Genomic DNA, 19,296 nt, shown 5'->3' with positions numbered 1-19,296 from the left:
GTACTATACCTTGATAAATAAAGTATAAAAAAACAGTTTGCTAAAAACTGATTGTTGCTTCTGCCTTGTGACAGAAATGTTCTTTCTGGTTCAAAAGTACTTGATGTCATTCATTTGGCATATTTTAGACTAATTATAGGCCAACAACTCATTTACAACAGTTTAAAAATCTGGTAAATAACTCAAAACCACTTTTTGGCACAACACAGGTCCATTGTTTCTCTTTCCTGGATGTTGCTGCTTGTTCTCACCATTTTAAGACACAGAAAACAGCAAAAACAATCAAACAAAACAATATCTCTCACTCAAGCTGCAATTTAAATATATTACTTTTATATTTTGACTAATTGCAAGCTTTTGGCCTCATGTAGGAATATGAGGTCAAAAAGTTGACTCAAATCAAATATTCCAATCTCAACTGCTACTTTCATCAGATGATTTCCCTCCGCCATGACTGAGTTTCCAGCAGAGAGAGGAGGAACGTATGTGGCAGATCCAGTTTCTCATTGCCTATTCCCGTGGTGAATCGAGCCCCGCTGCGCTGAGTGATCGCTGTTCCCCGCTGCATCAATAATACAGGAGGAAGTTATTGTCCCGGTGCAGGCCACAGTATCATACAGCTAAAGCAAGTGGAGGGAGGGGATGGTCCTTTCACTCAACCCTCTAGGGTTTCAGCGCCTGCAGACAGTGGTCTGACTCTGGGGAGCCTGCTCCCGTCCCCTTGCACAGGGCTCAATTGTAAGTTTGCCTGACTGAGGGATAAATGTGTCCAAACACTGACAGCCTGCACAGTCCTGCTGGTCTGGCACTGCTGGTAAGACTACACCCCCAACAAACCCTGTGTCACAAGATGAGTCTCAGCTCAATGGAGAATTAAGCAGCAGGGGGACATGGGACAGTCAGGGGATAGATACCCTGGGTGTGATTAACATGATCCAGATTTTCATGTTCTTTGAGCACCTTGCTGAATGCTGTGACCTTCCTGTAGCCTCGAGGTGCTTCAAAATATACTGGGAGCACCTAAAACATGGGTATGCACTAGTGATGACCAACAAGACTGAGACATGTGATGCCTTATTTCAAAGTAACCACTTTGCCATGCCCATTATCTGCACAGTCAAATGAAGACACACACAAAAAAACAATCCACACAACTAACACCATGAAATACTAATCCAAGCATCAATCTGAACCCCAGAGACAAAGAAAAAAACAGGTGCCACAAATAGTTAAAATAACAGAGTGATAGAGGACACTGGGGGGAGGGGTGGGGAAGGAGAGTGAAAGGTAGAGAAAGTCCAAGCGATGGTGAAATAGAGAGTGGCACTCAGGAAGAGGTCAGTGCAGAGCGGCTCAGTGTGAGGAGGTGTTAGACAAACACTTCAGAGGATACTTACAGGCATGAACGCATAGGAACTGCGGTAAGTTCAGAAAATAAGTTCTCTTCTTTTTGTCTTTAGTATAATTATCATTCAAAAGCATAGTTTTAATGAAACAGATGTATCCTGGTATTCTAAGGATGTACTGAAGTGTGAATATAAGAATCCTGTTTAACAGTCTTTAGATATCCATTCAGTGTAAAATGTGGACCCTTTAAATTTTCAGCCCCAACATTTGTAAGACTTAATTACATTACTGATACTTGTTTTAGCAGCCATGATGGTAAGGTGATGTGGTAGCCAGGCATTAAGGTTTAATATCCCCTTTCCACTGAGACACTTTACTCCTTAAGTCCAACCCCATCACCTAAAATGAAAAAGCATTTCAATGAGGGTTTTGTGAAATCAATAGCAGACTCAGTCTATAGAGCAACATGTGACACCAACGAGTCGCGGTGTGGGCTGGCACGAGATGAAGATGGCTATGAAAGGGTCGGAGGTGGCTGCTCTTAAATTCACAAGCATCATAGTTTGTGCTGTTTTACTCAGACAAGGAGCACCTGAGAAGACAGGTGAGTAGGCCACCAAAACATGCTACCAAATCCACTTTTTTATGTATTTAGTTACTATCTGTTTATTACACAATCTCTGATGCTATTTTATAGGAGGTGGCAAGGAAGACCAGAAATACGCCATTCTGAAGGAGATCATTTCAGAGTGGAGTAAAGGAGGTGGTGCAAATCCACAGAGAGCTCCCACTGAGACAAACACCAAGGATCAGTCTGTGCCCACTTGGATGAGGAATATCGTGGGGGGCTTAAAAACGCTTGGTCTACTTCCCAGCAGGAATATGCCTTCTTTAAACAAGCCAATTAACAGACATCGTCTCTCTGGCTTCCTCTACAACATCTCCATGTACCTTCAGGAGATGGGTGCTGAGTTGGAGGAGGAGCCGGCAGAGCCAGACGAGGAGCAGCTTTGGGAGAAAGTGCTGCATTATTTCCTGCAGTCTGAAGGAAACGCTGCCCAGAATCAGTGGAACGGCCGGGTACCACCCCGGCCCAGCGTTAGAGTGCAGGACTGGTTTCTGTCCCTCAGAGGTAGCCCACACTGGGACTGGCTCCTAGGCCTGCTGCAGAGCCTCATCACTCTATCAGAGCGTCAGTCTCACAGGCCCTTCTTGACTTTCATAGCTCAAAACTGGAGGACAGTGAGTGCTGTGCTGGAAGCTGCTCTTCAGGCTCTCGTCAGTGGGACCTACGGTCAGGCCAGTGCAGGCCTACAAAGCTTCATCTGTGCACTGAAGGGTCGCACTGACTGTGCCTTTAGTGTCAGCTGGCTTCAGCAGCTGCTGCAGTTCCTAGAAACACGCAGCTGGAAGCCTGTGGTTAGTTTGCACCCAGCAGGGGAAGCTGCTGAACACAGCAAGGGCTCGAATGCATTCGGACGTTTAAAGCCCTTCAGCTTGCCCCCTGAGGCCATGAGACAGAATGGGTTGTACGGAAATGCATCCGTGGATGAAATGGTAGCCACCGAGACGGAGGCAAACTCCATGCAAAGCTTGCTGCTGCAGGCTTTGTCACGTTCGGGTGGAGGCGAGCGAGGAGGCAATTTGGCACAGAAAAATTTAGCTCTCGTGCAGAGTTTGGATGGGCTGAGGAGGGGCCTCCTGCACAGGGTGGGCAGTTCTGTCTATGGCAACCTGAGGGAGAAAGTATCAAGAGTCACAATGGCGCTGCTTGATGACGTCAGCAGCCTGGTGGATATGCCACAGCCCAAAACCCGGAGCCGGTGCTCCGCTGGTGAGTATTTATATGAGATTTGGTCTAAAGTTGTTCTCACAATTAGAAGAAATAAAAAACAGGAGTTAAATTTATCTGATGTGGTTAGAAATCTTTGTTTTTTGCATTTAAACACAAACTAACATCAGAATCTTTTCATAATTTCATAATTAAATAAGGTCACACACCCTCTTCCTGTAGTTTCCATAAAAAGTGCTCGTTCAGAAAACAATTTTAACCCAGAGAAACCCCCCAGGGAGAGGACGGTGACAGTGAATGACACTGCTTTAAAAACGCTATAATCATCCTGGCCAGTGAGGGCATCTGTTAATCCTCCCATTGATGTCAGTAACTTTATATGTTGGGCATTGTTAGCCGAGCTGCAGTGTTACATCATCCATGGTTGTGTACTGCAGAAGCTTCCAGCTGCTTTTCCACTGCTTATTCACTTTGATTTCCAAATAATATTTCCTTTCTTATCGGTCTTCTTGAAGGCGACCTACGACAGCTCATCTTATGGTAAGATATATTAGAAATATAAATGACTACGTTTTTGATTTAATTTGATATATTTTGCATTAAATATCTAGCAAAACAAAACAGACATTGTTCTGTCTGTGGATTTGTAGGGGAATAAGGCACAACGTGATGTGGAACACTCAAGCTTTGGGTGTAAGCTCCCGGGGCCTCCCGAGCTCCCTCCCATTCCTGTCCTGCCCTTCCACTGAAGGAGATGAGCCAAGATCACCAAAATCACCAGCTCAGTCAACCCCAAAAGCCACTCCCGCTGCACGTAAAGCCTCCAACATAAAGCTTCACATTGAACCATTAACTGCACTTAACAGCCAGTCACAAACAGAGACTAAAGAGAGCACCGGTCAGCAGAAGGAGATGGAGTACTCCACCTCTACAGAAATCCTGGAGGCCGCATGTAATGAATCCATCCCAGGCTTGACCGGCGTCTCTAACTTCACTGTATTCCTCTATTGTAAACTGTTTGAAGGTGAGAATGGGTCAGTTAACCCTGCAATGGATCAGATGGAGCTCGACCTGCATGCTACGTGCTCTGATGCAGCCTGGTACCTGTCTGCTGCAGAGGAGGACTTCCTCTGGGTCCATGTCTGCAGCGAGTTCTTTGCCCATGAATTTAACAATACAGTGTGTGCCAACTCATCTTTCTGGCTGCAGAGAGCACATCAGGTAATGGATTACTTTTTAGATGAGTGAGCACAAGTGTCTTCTTGGAATTCAGCTTAGCAAGGAATACAAATTTGAGTTTTGGTTGCCTTTTTTTTTAAATCTTAGCATACAGTCATGTGAAAAAATTAGGACATGCTGTGAAAGCCTGCAAGCATGTTTGGTCATATGGAAATTTAATATTCATTTTAACAATAGTGGGAGGTTCAAATGATAAAACGAAACAATTATAACTGAAGAAAACACATTTTAATGTAAAATGCAATACTTGAGTTAGGACACCGCTGCATTAATTCACATTAAAAATGGCCAAGGATTCGCTCACAGGCGAATCACATCAGTCGCACATGATTAAAACATCCTTACTCAGCATTTTAAAGGAGGCTTGCCCTGTTTAAACCTAAGACGCTGAGTTTGGTGTGCTCCTGACCATTGAAGTGAGAGTGAACACTATCATGAGATCAAAAGAGCTGTCTCAGGTCTTCAGATAGAAGATTGCAGCAGCTTATGAGTTTGGGAAGGGATTTGGAAAGATCTCAAAAGAATTTGAGGTCAGCGATTCCTTCCCAAAAATAGTCTACAAGTGGAGGACATTGACACAGGTCTGGCTGTCTGAGCAAGTTCACCCCGAGAGCAGAGTGCAAGATGCTAAAAGAAGTCTCCAAAACAATGTCTTCAGGCTGTTGCAACTTCTGATGTAAAATGCATGCCTCTACAATCAGAAATCAGACTGCACATGTTTAATTTGCATGGGAGAGGCCAGAGAGAACAAAGACTAGGACTTCTGGGATAATGGGCTGTACATGTAAATAATTCCTCAAAAATCTCACAGCTGAAGGAATTCTGCTGGATTGGAGGAAACCTTCCTCAGACCATGTCAGAGACTGATGGACGGCTACAAGAAGCATCACTGATGCTATTTCTAACAAAGGGGGTAACACTAGCTATTAGGGGGTTGGGTGTCCTAATGGTTTTCACAGTTAGAATACAAACTTTTGTTAATATCGTTTGTTTAATTAATACATTTAATATTTGTTGTTTATGTGCAATTAAATCTTTTGTTTCCAGAGTTAAGTCAAAACAAGATTCTTAATAAAGAACTGAATATTCTGTGGGTTGACTAATTTATTTTGTGCTGTTTCAGGCTGCAGTGACAAAGGACTATCATTTTTTTAACCAGACGAGCATAGATGAGCTGTGTGTGCAGCTTTCAGATGAGTCAATGTGGAATACAGGACTCAGTGAGAACTGTCTGGCTCAGTTGGGCGGCAGGTCTCTCAGTGCTCAGGCTTTCAGACACTGCTTTCTACCCAACAACTCAGTCCTGATCTCATCTCTGTGTGGCACTGACTCGCACCAGTCCTTGCCAGAGGGCAGGTGGGCTGCAGCATACTGTTCCAAAATACACAATGTCTCCCATGATGACACCACTTTGAAGACTTGTCAGTACAGAGAGTGGCCTGTGCAACATTTCACTAACTTCACCCTCCTGGAGCTCTGTGTGCAGACACGTGGACTGAGAGAGTACATTTGTCTGAATGCCACACTCTACTATCAGCTTTTAAGAACAAACCCTCAGTTTGCTGATGTCTGTGCTGATCTGCTGGCTGAACAGGAAGACAGGAAGTGCTTCCTCCAAAGGTTTTTTGACATGCTTCCAGCACCTTATGACTTTGATACATCGCAGCTGTGCGTGGACCCGGCACCACTGCTGATGGATGTCCTGCACAAGCTGAGCGTGTGTGAGGTCGAGATGGGAGAGCGTGAGGGTTTTTTAGTGGCGCTGGGATATGTGCTGCGAGTCTTAGATTTTATGGTGGGTCTCTCTTCGGGGCTGGACGAGGGAGAAAGAGAGGCAAGGCAGGGTCTGGGTCAGGCTATTCTCCTCTCCAGTCTCATCGACAACACATCCTGGTCCGCACTGCGGCCGGAAGCCTCCACGAGCGTTCTCCACACTGTGGGAGTGTTCCTACGCAGAGAGCAGAATGCCACACTAAAGGAGGACCTGCTGAGCTGCTTCAGTGTAAGATGCAGTTACTAACAGACATATTTGTTTAACAGACATACAATAAGTAAATAACCTGTTACTCCTGTTACATCAGCCTGTCCTCTGGGACCTCATCCAGCGTGATGACAACTCATCTGCTCTCAAGGTTCTGCTGCAGGTACTGAGCGTGTGCAGATTTACCCACATATAACACCTCACACATAGACACACTGAGAGTTACATTCAACTGAATCGCCCACCAGGAGTACCTCCAGATGCCAAGAGACAGCATTCGTACTCTAGTGATGTCGGCTGAGAAGGATGCAGTCAAGAGATTTCTCTCCCACATGCATCGAAGCTGGGATCAGCTTCAGGTTGAAACCAGCCAGGTTTGTTCTTCAACTTTTTGTACTTAAATATGTTTATTACTAAAGCTTCCTCTGTGTAAGAAGCTAATTAGCTGGATAAATACACATAAATGAGCCCTTGTTGATTTCACTCAGTAAAACCATTCATCACAGAGTAAGGAGATGGAGAAGAATTGTAATGTGTTTTCTTTCATATGCATTTCTTTTGATTGGTGGTTATTACAGTAGGTTGCACTGTGTTGCTTCTGCTTTATTTGGATTCACGTCATGGTCCATGCATAGTTAAAGAGTGCCAAATTGAATCCACGTCCATTCCTGTCCGGCGTTTTGTTTTCTCTGTCAGGCCTCTCAAAAAGAGTTGCAGGCCATGGAAACAATGACAGCAGCTTTCATCCACAAGTTCCCGCGAGTGACCCCAGAGCTGTTTGTGGACCTTTCTCAGTTCATTCCCTTTATGTCTGTCTCTGACATAATGAGCTTCCCAGCCTCCCTCATCGTCAATGACAGCGTGTGAGTTGTGGGCCAAACGTGGTCATAGTTAATGTAAAACTTCTCAATGTGACACTAACAGCTTCTGCAATGCTCTTCAGATTGACAGCCATCCGTGACCACAGCTCGGGGATGAAGTCCCTGCAGAAAAAGGCCTTTGTAAAAAGACTCCTGCAGTCTAGCGTGGTGGGTGATGTCCCTACATGGCCACCATACTTTCTCAGCTCCATCCTCCCACTTCTGCCTTACCTCCCAGTCAGTCATTTTCAGCAGCTGACATCACAGCAGGTTTGAGGGCATTTCTCTGATTGACATATTCTTACATGACTTTATCTCTTTTCATTAATGAATACCTACATGAATAAATGCTTCCATACACCAACCAATACCAACACGTATGTGAGGTTTTAGAGAAAAGTGTTCTCCACCGCCACTATTAAAGACCTACTTTACCACCATGAAACTTTCTTTTCACTCTGCATGCTTTTTTCGTCATTGTAATCCTCTCGGTCAGCTTGCTCCTTTGGTGGAGTTACTTGGCAATGGCAGTCTGGATGGAGTAAGGGGGCGCCATGTGCTGCGGACCCTCTTCAGTAGGAAGATAAATGTGACTGGTGACAACATAATGAGGTGGGATCCAGATACCTTAAACTTATCCAAACTTATCCATGTCTAGAGTATTGTGCAAAAGTCTTGAGCCACCATTTCTTTAAATTTTGCTTCCGAGGAGTCAGACTTTCTTTCAAAATTTCTGAGTAGTCTAGACCAATAGAGCAATAGTTTTTCTTTTTCTTTGGACATTGGCTGCTTTTTCACTCATTTTCAGACCAGTTCTGTATGTGATCAACCACTTAACACCAGCCTGTGAGTCACTCAGATATACCTGTTTAGGTGCTGCAAAAACATATAATTTATTCCCATTTTGTAGTTGAATCTTTGAAGAAAACAAAAGATAATACAGTTTGACAAGCATGGTCCGTCAGCTGATCCGTCTGCTGTTCACCGAAACCTCATCAGAATTAGACTCAGTGGAAGGGTGACTGCCATTCTTAAGAAAAGAGAAAAAGGGAGAAAAGGCAGAGGTATGCCTCAAGGACTGGACTGAAAATGAGTGGCAACATGTTGAAATCCTCATCACTATGTACAGAGGAGGTTAGGAGAGATAGTCTGAAGCCATCTGTAAAACACGGTGGAGGCTCTGTCATGGTTTGGGCTGCGTTCCAGCCAGTGGTGATGAAGATCCTGTCAAAACTGATGGAAATATAAAAACTAACATCTAATTTTTATCCACCATCAAATAGCATATAGAAAGCATCTGATTGGCATTTTTAAATGTTATTGTTATTTTTTTTTCCAGAATGACAACAATCCCATACACACTGTTAGTTCAGTAAAAGCAAATGGAAAAAAACACACAATGGATCACTATCAGTCATGGATTGGCCTCCCCAGACTGAAGCAGTCAACATGACTGAAGCATGCTTAAATAAACTGATGCCCCTATTTCCAATTTCCTGTGCCAACTGTAAAGAAATTAGGTATGTTTAAAGACTTTTGCACAATAATATTTCTTTGGTATTGTTTTTGCAAAGGAAGTTAACATGAATCTGGGGTCCATAGTTGTAGCTTAGAGGGCCCACAGCAATTTTCTTTTTTCCCAGAAAGTCAAGCTGATGATGATTAATAACAATAGTGAATCTCATTTTAATCAGACGCAATGCAACATATGTTATCTTTATTGTGCTGTAGTTTATTCATTCTGTAAGGATCTCTGTATTTAGCTGTGATTTATTTCATAATTGAACCCTTCATTTTGAAGTCTATTACAAAAAGCATTATGCCATTGAACTTAATGTTAAATCAAGTGATCAGAAAAGTGAATGAGTGCCTTTTGCAGATTAGGAGTCCTTGCGTGCTACATGGATCCATCCGACTTGGGCTCATATCTTCAGGACTCTGCTGTAGCCTCTGCTCTCTGGCAGCAGCTGTCTCAGTGCATATCCAAGGGCTTTGTCAGTGCCGGTGGCAGGGTGAGGGGCATGGGACAACTTCAGGTTACAGTCTCAAGTATGTTTTCATGGCATGTCTGACTAACTCTGTTTCACTGTGTCTTATGAATAGCTGTCTTCTTGGTTAATACCAGCAGTTCAGACCCTGAATGTCAGCAGCATGGCTCCCCTGGAGCTGTCTGCTCTCAGTGGTCTGCTTCCCCAGTTGGGAGCTTCTTTTCTGCTGTCACTCCCCTCAGATCAACTGCTGGAAGTCCTGTCACAGCCAGGATTACACACATATTCCCCAGCACAGGTCAGCAGGGAATTATTTCTCTTGTCATGCTTATCTTCTTCCTCCCCAAGTGTCACTGTAAATGTATAAATTTGAGTTGCATTTCGACAAAGTTTCCGATTTGTCAGGACAACTTCTAGTTGTTTTTATAAGGTGATGTGAAGCGTGTAGCAGTGGACCCCCCCTTTTCAGAGAAATGAAATGCTAACCTTTACTGAAATATGTAATGCCAGGGATTTTTGGCATAAATGTAAGTCTACTATTAATTTGCATATAACTAATGAAAAGCAGGGAATAAACAGAGATGAAATATGTGTCCTGTGTGAACTTTCTTAAAATGTGGGTGTCTTGTTGGCAGACTTATTTTTTAATGCTCTTTGCAGGCATTTAAAATGTTATCCAAGATTTTGAAGGACACCAACGTAAGTGAAAATTTTAAAAATATTTGTGCTGAATTCCGTCCAGCTGCACTCTCACCTCTGAGTTTTTCTCCTCCCGCCAGCTCACCATGGAAAAACTGTGCCGACTGAAGCCGTTACACTCCGGTCTCTCCCCTGCTGTGCTCAGAGACCTCCAGTGGGCTGAGATCAGTGAAGCTGTCTACTGCCAGTGCTGGAGAACATTGCTAACTGAGCTTAAGCCTGGCCATAGAGCCATGCTATACAATGCAATGCAGGAGGTGACGGAGCTTTGTTTCTTCTCCTCTGCTTCTTCTCACTTTTCTAATCTTATGGTTTATTATTTCCCCTCTGGTGCTGCATTGAGTAAAAAAGACATTTGAGCAGGTTGTGACAAATTAGATTCAATAAAGCATAAATTCACATTTCTTATTGTGGTTCTGTTTCAGCAGGCTCTGCACAGAGACACAAGGAACACCACTCTGCAGCTAAACTGTCTTTTACCATTTGTCCCTCTGAGGGAGCTGATGCAGACCATGAGTGCTGAAATCATTTCAAGAAGCATCAGCGTGTACAGGGACATAGACTGGTCGCCACACCAGGTGCACCCTTTTACTTTAATCCCTTTTTTTGCGTGCTGTTTAACATCACATTCATATAACAACAATAGCTCTTTTACAAAAGAAGAAACTGTTAGCAGCTTCAGTTTTCGCCCCCATTAATCTGCAACTCATAGGATATGCTTCAGGAGGCCCTTTCAGGATATTAATACTCCATTCACATCAGCTGCCATCAAGCTAATTAGTTTGGATGTTGTACAATGATGTGGAGGAGTACAGCATGAATTAATAATTGGCTACCTTAAAGGGGTTTTGTCACAGCCAAAATTGTTTTAGCCTGCTTTCACCACCTATTCTCAGCCCAACAAGACTTCAGTCAAACAAATGAAGTTCCTTTTCTCTCATTATCTTCCCTGATATGTGCAGTAATTGGACTGATCATTGGGTCAGTGTTAAACCTTAAATTTCCTCTTAAAAACAGTACTAAATGTTTATATGAGCATTATGAATTAAACACTTGTCAAAGTGATCTTAAATTTCACCTAAAACCAATACTGCTGCATATATATAGTATAGAGACATTTATGATTTCTGGGGCTGATGCCAGCAGAGTGTGGTTGTTTATGCTGGTTTATTATGAGGATCACTCTACACATTAAAGTGAATCTACAGTGATAAAATCTTGACTGTTCTACACATACTGCTGGCTGTTTGCTCCAATTCACATTTCCTCTAAGCTGGTAGCATAATTTCTCTTTTACTTTGCCATGTTTACAGTTGCCCTTAGCTGTAGTGGAGAAAAATACCATCAACAGGAGGCAGAGCATCTGTGCTCATATTAGTCAGTCTCACATGAAGGAGGAAACTATCGTGAAGGACTGAGTGTCATATACAGTCTCCTTCTATTGTGACGTGCTACATGGAAAAAAAAGGATAGAATGGCAACTGAGCTGAAGTCACGTTTCTGGTTAAACAACGTGATGACACTATTTCTGAACTAACCTGCAATATGATTTTCATATTGTACAATATACAGATGATATCTCTGGTTAACCAGCGTCTGCTGATAAATATCCTCCAACCAGTGTGTGTGCATATAGAGTGGCTAAAATAAAAATTGAACACCAATTTTCTAAGTATATTTCTAGAGGTTCTATTGATGTGACATTTTCAGCAAACGTCTGTAACAACCCATCCAATTCACACATGTAAAGAAGTCAAACTATAGATGTCCATAAATTATGTTATGTGTACAAATGGCAATACTAAAGTATATAAGGGACCAATTGTTCATCACCGTTTAGGGAATTGATTTTTATTTTCCTGTTGGGGCTAAAAAAAACTTGCCTTATTGTAATATCTGGAAACTGGTTTGAGTTTCTTTCTTGATTTTAAAGAAACGCACAGTCAAAATGCTGACTCATGCTGTTCCTTTTCTTTACAGACTCAGTTTCTATTCAGTAAGATCCATGAATTTCTAAACATTACCAGCAAGTCAGTGAGGTAGGTTTCACCCCAGCCAAAGCACTGATTTAATAATTCATTTAATATTTTGATTGCAAGCTAAAATAAAAACACAACAGAAACATCTGAAGTTTCATTTTCAGTCAGACATCCGCTTAGAAGACAGTCTAAATAATGACTTCTTTCTCACTCATAGAGATCTGGGTCATATCGCTGGTGGAATGAGCTGTGACTTTCTGAAGCTCTGGACCAATGATACAGATTTTGTAGAGCTGCTTCAGTTTGTTAGTGAGCTGCCTGGAGGCACAAGACCTGCTCTGGTGAGGAATGTGAGCCATAAAAATGTATGTTTCCATGAAAATGCATTTTTTCCCTGTACTAACAAGTTCAGATATGCCACCAGCGAAAATGTATCATAGAGGAACTGAGAAGACAACCTAAACTCGACCTCAATATTTTGAGTTCTGCGTTTTCTGCAACATTGCCGTAAATATCACCTCCTTATATTTGTATTTTACTCTTTTTTTCTGAATAAATGTTTTACTGTTTCTCTCGGGTGACTGCATTTACACCCATGCTCTGCTCTTTTCCAGGGTGACCATGATAGAGAGACTCTCTAATACATCCCTCAGAGCCATTTTGGACCACGTTCAAGCACAGTTTGCTGATTTTCTCAGACTGCCACATTATAAACAGACCAATTTAGCCGAGAAGGCCTTAACTGAGCTGGTAAAACACCCAAAATAACAGCTTATCATGCAAGATGGGCACAAGTTAACACATGTTTTAGCACATTTTAGACTCTCTGTTGCTGTAGGAAGTAAACTTTATCAAGCTCAAATACCAAATTCTGCAAATTCCCAAAGTAATAAAATTCTAAACCATTATAATGAGAATTCAGAGCAAACCGAAAAGAAGAAGAGCATTTTCTCGATGAGTTAAATCAGGGCTTCAGTTAGTGTTTGTGTGTCGTGTATTTGATTTGTTTTAACTCATTAATTTTGCAGAAAGAACATTTGTGTGTTCAGGCTTTTCAAGCAGGCGGTTGTAGTATTTAGAGAAAAACAGATGGAGAAAGTGCTTCAGAACATAACCCACCTTTATCCTCTCAGCAGCTTTTCACACAAGTGAAATCATTTCAGTGTGAAATCCTGGTAATCCGGGACGTCTCTCTCTGTATGTCGTGCTCCGCAGGGCTCTTCTCTGTCTGAGGGGCAGATTGATGGCACCGCTCTGGACACCCTCGGACCTTTGCTGCCTTTCTTAGACAGGGACAGTTTGGCTTTGGTGGACAGACGAGCGGTGGCTCTGCGGCTGGAGGAGATGAGAAATTTCTGCCTTCCTAAAGAGGCTCTGAGGGATATTAGTGCTCTGCTCACCCAGAAAGAACTGTTTGGGTAAAGCAACACATGTGTAGGAGTTTTAACACCTCAAGATAAGAATTTAAATATTGTTATTATTATTATTTTGGATTTACACAAACAAGCAGCATAAGCACCGAAAAATGAATTAATTAGAAAAAAAAGGTCACACCATGAAAAACTTAAATCGAAAATATATCAAACAGCACTGTGGAAGTCATGAAATGTAAGCCTGTAAAAATATATGTAAAGAAATCAAGCCCACCACATCATTTTTTAAATTTATCATATCTTTTATAAGTTGAAATATACTGACATAAAGGTCACGACTGCAGGATCAGCACACTCTCTTTTAGTTTCACTCCATCTTTTCTCTTCTCCTAACCTATCGCAAGTAACTGGGCACTAGTCTCATAAATATCTGTCTGTACATCGTACAGACAGATATCGTACAGACAATTTATGTGATAGTTCAATCTGGACCGCAATAGTGCTGCTGCCCAGTGCTGTAGCAAATCGGATATTTCACACACAAATAATGCACCAGCTTGGTTGTCTGAATCATTTTTGTACATTTTAGCCCCAACTGATCTCAAGTGACCCTGAAACCAGTACATACAATAATAACCTGTTACAAAATACCACCTCCAATTCAATTCAGTTTCGTTCATAGAGCACTAAATCACAACGAGAGTCGCCTGAAGTGGTGTTATAGCGACCCTACATTAATACAGAGACGACGCCCTCTAAGCAAGCGCATGGTGACAGCGGGAAGGGAAAACTCCCTTTTAACAGGAAGACACCTCCAGCAGAACCAGGTTCAGGGAGGTGCAGCCATCTGTTACACATAGCTGGGGGGCAGGGGAGGGGGACAAGACAAAAGACACTGTGGAAGAGAAACAGAGACAGATAATAACTAATGGTTAAATACAGTCTGCAGTCTGTCAAGCTGAGGATTATTCCGAGTGAAATGAAATGAGTGGTCTCATTATGTGGCCTCAACTTTTAACAATTTGCAAAACAAAGCTTCTTGGTCCAAAATACAGTAAAATATACTAATCGTCTTACACTGACCTGCAAACTTTGTCTTTCAGACACAATCCACATCCATTTGTGGAGAGTAGAATAATGGTGTAAAATACAAGCCCATTTGGGAAATCCCAGCACTGCTCCTGCACTAACACGTGGATTGTCACAATTCGGAGGATTAGGACCCAAATGTAAACTCAGGAGACGAGCAAGATTTAACAACTGTCAGCCGTTTAATGAGGCTGGGTGTAGAAGTCCCACACAGCAATACAAAATCCACAAAGGCACAAAGAGAATCACACAGGGCTTGATAACTGGTTAAAAAGACACTGAGACGAAGAACCAAGGAATGACAGGACTATATATACTCAAACACACACTGAGGGCTCGAGTCACAGCTGGAGAAACAACATGTAGATGAAACTAATTATGATTAAAGTGCAGGGAGAGAGCGACTTACAAAATAAAACAGGAAGTAAGAAATATTAACTGAACCTCTGTGGATGCAGAGACAGGAACATTAAGCTAACAAAACATACTAACAGAACACATACTCAGAACATGAGAGGAACAGACTTACAGACTTACTTGATAAACATCACTAAGACCCCGAAACTCTAAAAAAAGAATATAAATCAAATCCCGGACAATAAACACAACTCCTAAATTTCAAAGAACTAATAAAACCCCGGCTCCACAACCCAGGATAATAAGAGATTTCCCACTTTAAGCAGCAGTAATGAATACCTATTCTTGTTTTCCAGAGAGCCATCCAAGTGGCAAATTGGAGATGTAGAACATTTGGGTCGACTGGTGTTTGCTCTCTCAACGAAGCAGATTAACTCCATTCCACTGGTAAGCAGCAAAAATCATTCAAATAACTACATTTATTTTACTTTCACTGGCTTTCTTGGAGAGATTTTGACCTGCAGGAATTCATAATAAGGGTTTCTGCTGTACAGTCAGTGCTGAATAAAGACACTGTGGAGCAGGTCCTGGTGGGTCAAAGGCGCTGGGAAGACAGCATTACTGGTGGCGTGTGCATTACCCAGTGTATTGACCAGCATCGCCAGAGACAGCAGACTCAGAGCCTCATTCGGGGCATTGTGAAAGCACGGAGCCGGAGGGCAAAAAGTTCAGTAAATGTTTCTTTAAGTGCATGCTCTGTTTAACGCATTTTACATAGCTCTGTTAACCAGAACATATAAATGCCACCTTTTAGCATCTTTTCACTGAATCCGCATGTGTGGGTTTTTTCTTTCTTGAGCAGTGCCGGTTCCAAGCTGTGCAGACATTAGAGGGACATATCCTTCAGCTTGGACATCCACTCAGCTCAGCCGAATGTCACAGGAGGAGCTGAAACAGTGCGTAGAGGTGTTTGGTCAGGATTCTTTGCTGAGCTCAGAGCAGCGCCGGTCACTGTGGGTGAAACTCAGACAGGTCAGTTAAACTCCACTTACAGGACCATCCCCCACAGCACTCAAATTGTCCTCCTCTTTATATTTCTCTGTATATATCATCCCTTAAGATTGCTTCAGGGTCTGTCAGAGCGGGGCTCTTCTGTCTCTCCTTCATGTTTAGATTTTGACCCCATGAGGTGGATCTAAAACAAAAGTGGTAGCAATATATGTTCCAAAAGTGTGATCAAAAATCTATAAGAGGTGCTAAAGAATTAAAATAATTGTGAGATATAGAGAAAAAAAAATAGACTGTTGTGTCTTAGCTAAAAAAAACCCATTCAATCCAGTTGTTGAGTCCAGTCAGAGAGCTGAGTGAAGATCAGGTGCTGGAGCTGGGCTCACTGGTGACTGAAATGCGAGAGAAGGACCTGCAAGACACTAAACTCTCTAATCCAGGTGTTTTGGCACATCTGGGCACACTGACAGACTGGAGCCCTAAAAAGGTGAGCTATTTAAAAAAATTATTTATTAATTTATTCTCTAAAACAGATGGGTGACAAATTAAAGTAAAACCAGCCTAAACTGTTGGCACTGAATCTATAAGCATGTGAAGTTTTAAAGAAGGGTTTGAACCGGGTTCTTCTGTGTTTTGAAGTTTGAAAATAAAGTCCAAATCTCCCATAGGGATGCAAATGGGTTCAGATGTAGAGACTCTGGGCTCTATTGCCCGATTCATGTCTTTTGCAAAGTCTTCAAATGATTTAGTGTCTGCCACCAGGATCATTTATTTCATTATGGGATAAAGATAGTCACTCAGACCATGGGTATGCAGACCATGTCAGCATACCCAGTGCATAAGATTCACTGACTGCATTGTTGAAGGCTTTTCCTTTGAATTTGACCCCCAAATTTATAAAAATAAGTTGCAGAATCAAAACTTGAGTGTGTTAATATGAAAATTTGTGGTTTCTGTCTGACTTTTCAGATGAGAGCAGTGATTTTGAATGTGCTGCGGAAACGCAAACTTAAAGTGGAGCAGTTAACAGTTGTTGATCTGGCAGCGTTTGGCCATCTGATCTGTGGTCTGCATCCCTCTGAGATGAAAAAACTGAGCCCCTACAACTTCAGGTCAGTGATATAAATTGCTTACCCACACTACATGCACTTAGCTCTAGCTCTAGCTACAACAGAAACATGTAAAAGCAAGAAGGAGGAAACACAGCGATCCAACTTTATAAACAAATTATCCAGCATATGTACGGGAACAATCACAAACTGACAGATGTCAAACATAGCTATCAGCTTAGTTTGACATGATGGGGGAAAAAAATATCTGTCAAATAATGCTACTCTCACAATCTGTCAAAGTAATAGCTCATAATGAAACTCCCTCCTGCTGCAAAACAAAACTATCTGCTGTGGTTTTATGAATAAAAGAGCTGATATCACATGAACCTGCTAGCAGATGCTAACCAACAGCAGGCGGGAGCACGATTCTGAGCAAAACAAAGCCAGTGAAAACGTTTTCTATCCTCAGAGGAGGAATAAAATCTTGAATCTTTCCCCCCAAACTGCAGTATGGCTGTTGTGTTCCTGCGGGAGACATCCCTGCCATGCACAGAGCAGCAGATGGAGGCATTGACAAGCTGTTTGTCCAGACCACAGGCCTTTGGTCCAGTTAATACTTGGGGACCAGAAGTTTTCACTGAAATTGGGACGTTGGCAGGTATAGTAGAGCATAATATCCCTTGGGTGTAAACTCTTTTTGATTAACTTTTTTAAAAATTGTTTCTTTTTAAAGAGGAAATGACAGCTCTTGGATGGATAGGTACAATTAAAAGTATCCCTGAGGGTACAGGCTCGGAAGTAAGAGGAAATGTTTCTCTACACTCCTCCTGTGATGTGACATGAGAAACATTAATTATCTCACTATAGCGCTCCTCTCTCTCTCTCTCCCTCTATGTCCAGCGGGCCTGCCAGACATGGTGCTGTCAGCCCTGCTACAAGAACAAGTGGGGGGAATCACCCCTGAAGCTATCGCCCTGATATCACCAAAAAAGATGGCAGTGAGTTTCATCACTTGTTTTAAAGCCGATTTTTAGCTCCATAATTTTATTCTTAGATCCAGTAGAGTAGCTTTGCATGATTCACAGATTAAAATAATCCTTATGTTTTTTATTCTGGCCCTTGGTGAAGCAAGCAGTCTTAGGTCATTTCCCTTTAAGTCAGCTCTCTTCTGATTGAGTGCCCTCTGCAAACAGAAGGTCTGCAGAGCAGGTGGGCAGTGATTTCCTTGCTTACAGCTGGAGACATCTATGTATCTGAGACAATCATTTTAAGGACATGCATAGCCAAGAGCTCTCTCTTTTTCACATGACTACATATTCAGTCATTCTCTTTTATCTTTTTGAAAATGATGAAAAACATTTTTTTAAGCTTGTGATTTTCATCAAATGAATATTAAATAAGTAAATATCATAAATAATGCACTAAATTACAGTGGGCCTCAAAAGGGTTTGTCTGTGATTTTTAATTGGACAGATAAACAGAACAGGATAGTTTTTTTTGCTGTAATACACATAATATAACATTTTATTTATATACAAATTACTGAACTCGCCATAAAAATGTGCAACTCTGGAAATAACTGAGAAATGTCAAATCAAAGAAAACCTGATGCCATGTAATGTCTGCATTCCTGGAAATGAAAAATATATATTTTTTTGTGTTGGGTGTGCGCCTGACAGGTGGTGTTTAGTGCAGTTCAGTTGTCATGGTTGAGTGTGGAGCAGGCGTGGGCTGTCACTGAGGAGCAGTGGGCAGAGCTGGACAAGGAACAGAGACATGCTGTTGGATTAGCTCAATACGAAGGAGATGTTCTGCTGGAGCTGAGAGGCGGGTGTCTTTAGAAACAATACAACTGATAACCTCCCCCATATTTAGTCTGTTAAAGCCACTCTGCATGATACTTGTTTCTGATAAGCACTGAATAAGATTTGTGTTTTTGTTCATGATGTATTCTGTTCTCCTTCTTCCACAGGAAGAAACTTGGCTCCAGCAGCCCTGAACAAAGACATCTTCACTTTATGCTCACTGGCTTTGCACCTCTTCTTGTGGCAACTTATTTAAAAGACTGGAAGAACATTTAATTGTCCCTTTGACCTGGTATCATCATATTTGTACTTCAAATAAATAATTTGAACTGTTCTGTTTCGTCTGCGTGCTATTCCTTTAACTTGCATTGCTCTTGATTGTGCTTGGCTGCACATGTTTCTCTCTTATGCGGGTTATCAGCTTGGCAGAATATAAATGAGTTTATGTAGGTGTTTTGTCTGTAATGTTCTTTTGTTAGAACAATCTCGCTGCAATAATTAATGTTTGACAGAGGATAAGACTTTCAGAAATTTGAGATATTTCATTAATACACCGTGGTCTATACACTCATCAGACAATTTATTAGGCTCTGTATGCTGCTACTGGGTTGGACTTGCTGCAAATCTGTTGGTTGCACATCCATGATCTGAATCTCCTGTTTCATCACATCCTAAATGTGCTCTACTGAATAGAGATCTGGTCACTGTGGAGGCCATTTGAGTACAG

At 42.0% G+C, this 19,296-nt stretch overlaps 2 protein-coding genes and 1 long non-coding RNA gene across 3 annotated transcripts; all 3 read left to right on the top strand.

The window, feature by feature from the left end:
- Window positions 1-9,992: 9,992 nt before the first annotated feature.
- Window positions 9,993-12,653, top strand: LOC143419845 (stereocilin-like). The gene is made up of 6 exons (XM_076887472.1): window positions 9,993-10,163; window positions 10,335-10,484; window positions 11,887-11,945; window positions 12,103-12,226; window positions 12,310-12,392; window positions 12,500-12,653. Exons 1-6 carry the CDS (start codon window positions 9,993-9,995, stop codon window positions 12,651-12,653), a joined length of 741 nt encoding a protein of 246 aa, XP_076743587.1.
- Window positions 12,654-13,126: 473 nt separating this feature from the next.
- On the top strand, window positions 13,127-15,423 carry LOC143419976 (uncharacterized). Its single transcript, XR_013100001.1, has 3 exons — window positions 13,127-13,303; window positions 15,061-15,151; window positions 15,259-15,423. It is a non-coding gene; the product is annotated as an uncharacterized LOC143419976 (long non-coding RNA).
- A 149-nt stretch (window positions 15,424-15,572) lies between these two features.
- LOC143419844 (stereocilin) lies at window positions 15,573-18,825 on the top strand. The gene is made up of 7 exons (XM_076887470.1): window positions 15,573-15,736; window positions 16,044-16,199; window positions 16,682-16,824; window positions 17,274-17,422; window positions 17,665-17,762; window positions 18,444-18,591; window positions 18,737-18,825. The coding sequence occupies exons 1-7, from the start codon at window positions 15,638-15,640 to the stop codon at window positions 18,823-18,825; spliced, it is 882 nt and encodes a 293-aa protein (XP_076743585.1). The 5' UTR covers window positions 15,573-15,637.
- The last annotated feature ends 471 nt before the right edge of the window (window positions 18,826-19,296 follow it).

The sequence above is a fragment of the Maylandia zebra genome, linkage group LG1 (genome assembly GCF_041146795.1).
Source record: "Maylandia zebra isolate NMK-2024a linkage group LG1, Mzebra_GT3a, whole genome shotgun sequence".
Taxonomy (NCBI): domain Eukaryota; kingdom Metazoa; phylum Chordata; class Actinopteri; order Cichliformes; family Cichlidae; genus Maylandia; species Maylandia zebra.
This window is presented reverse-complemented; position numbering and strand designations above follow the sequence as displayed.

Bases quoted from the DNA above. Each gene is read 5' to 3' on its own strand.
- LOC143419845 (XM_076887472.1), top strand. From the start codon at position 9,993: ATGGAAAAACTGTGCCGACTGAAGCCGTTACACTCCGGTCTCTCCCCT. The intron at 11,946-12,102 runs GTAGGTTTCACC...TCTCACTCATAG, and splicing joins ATTACCAGCAAGTCAGTGAG to AGATCTGGGTCATATCGCTG. The intron at 12,393-12,499 runs GTAAATATCACC...GCTCTTTTCCAG, and splicing joins GCGTTTTCTGCAACATTGCC to GGTGACCATGATAGAGAGAC.
- LOC143419844 (XM_076887470.1), top strand. From the start codon at position 15,638: ATGTCACAGGAGGAGCTGAAACAGTGCGTAGAGGTGTTTGGTCAGGAT. The intron at 15,737-16,043 runs GTCAGTTAAACT...CATTCAATCCAG, and splicing joins TGTGGGTGAAACTCAGACAG to TTGTTGAGTCCAGTCAGAGA. The intron at 17,763-18,443 runs GTGAGTTTCATC...TGCGCCTGACAG, and splicing joins TATCACCAAAAAAGATGGCA to GTGGTGTTTAGTGCAGTTCA.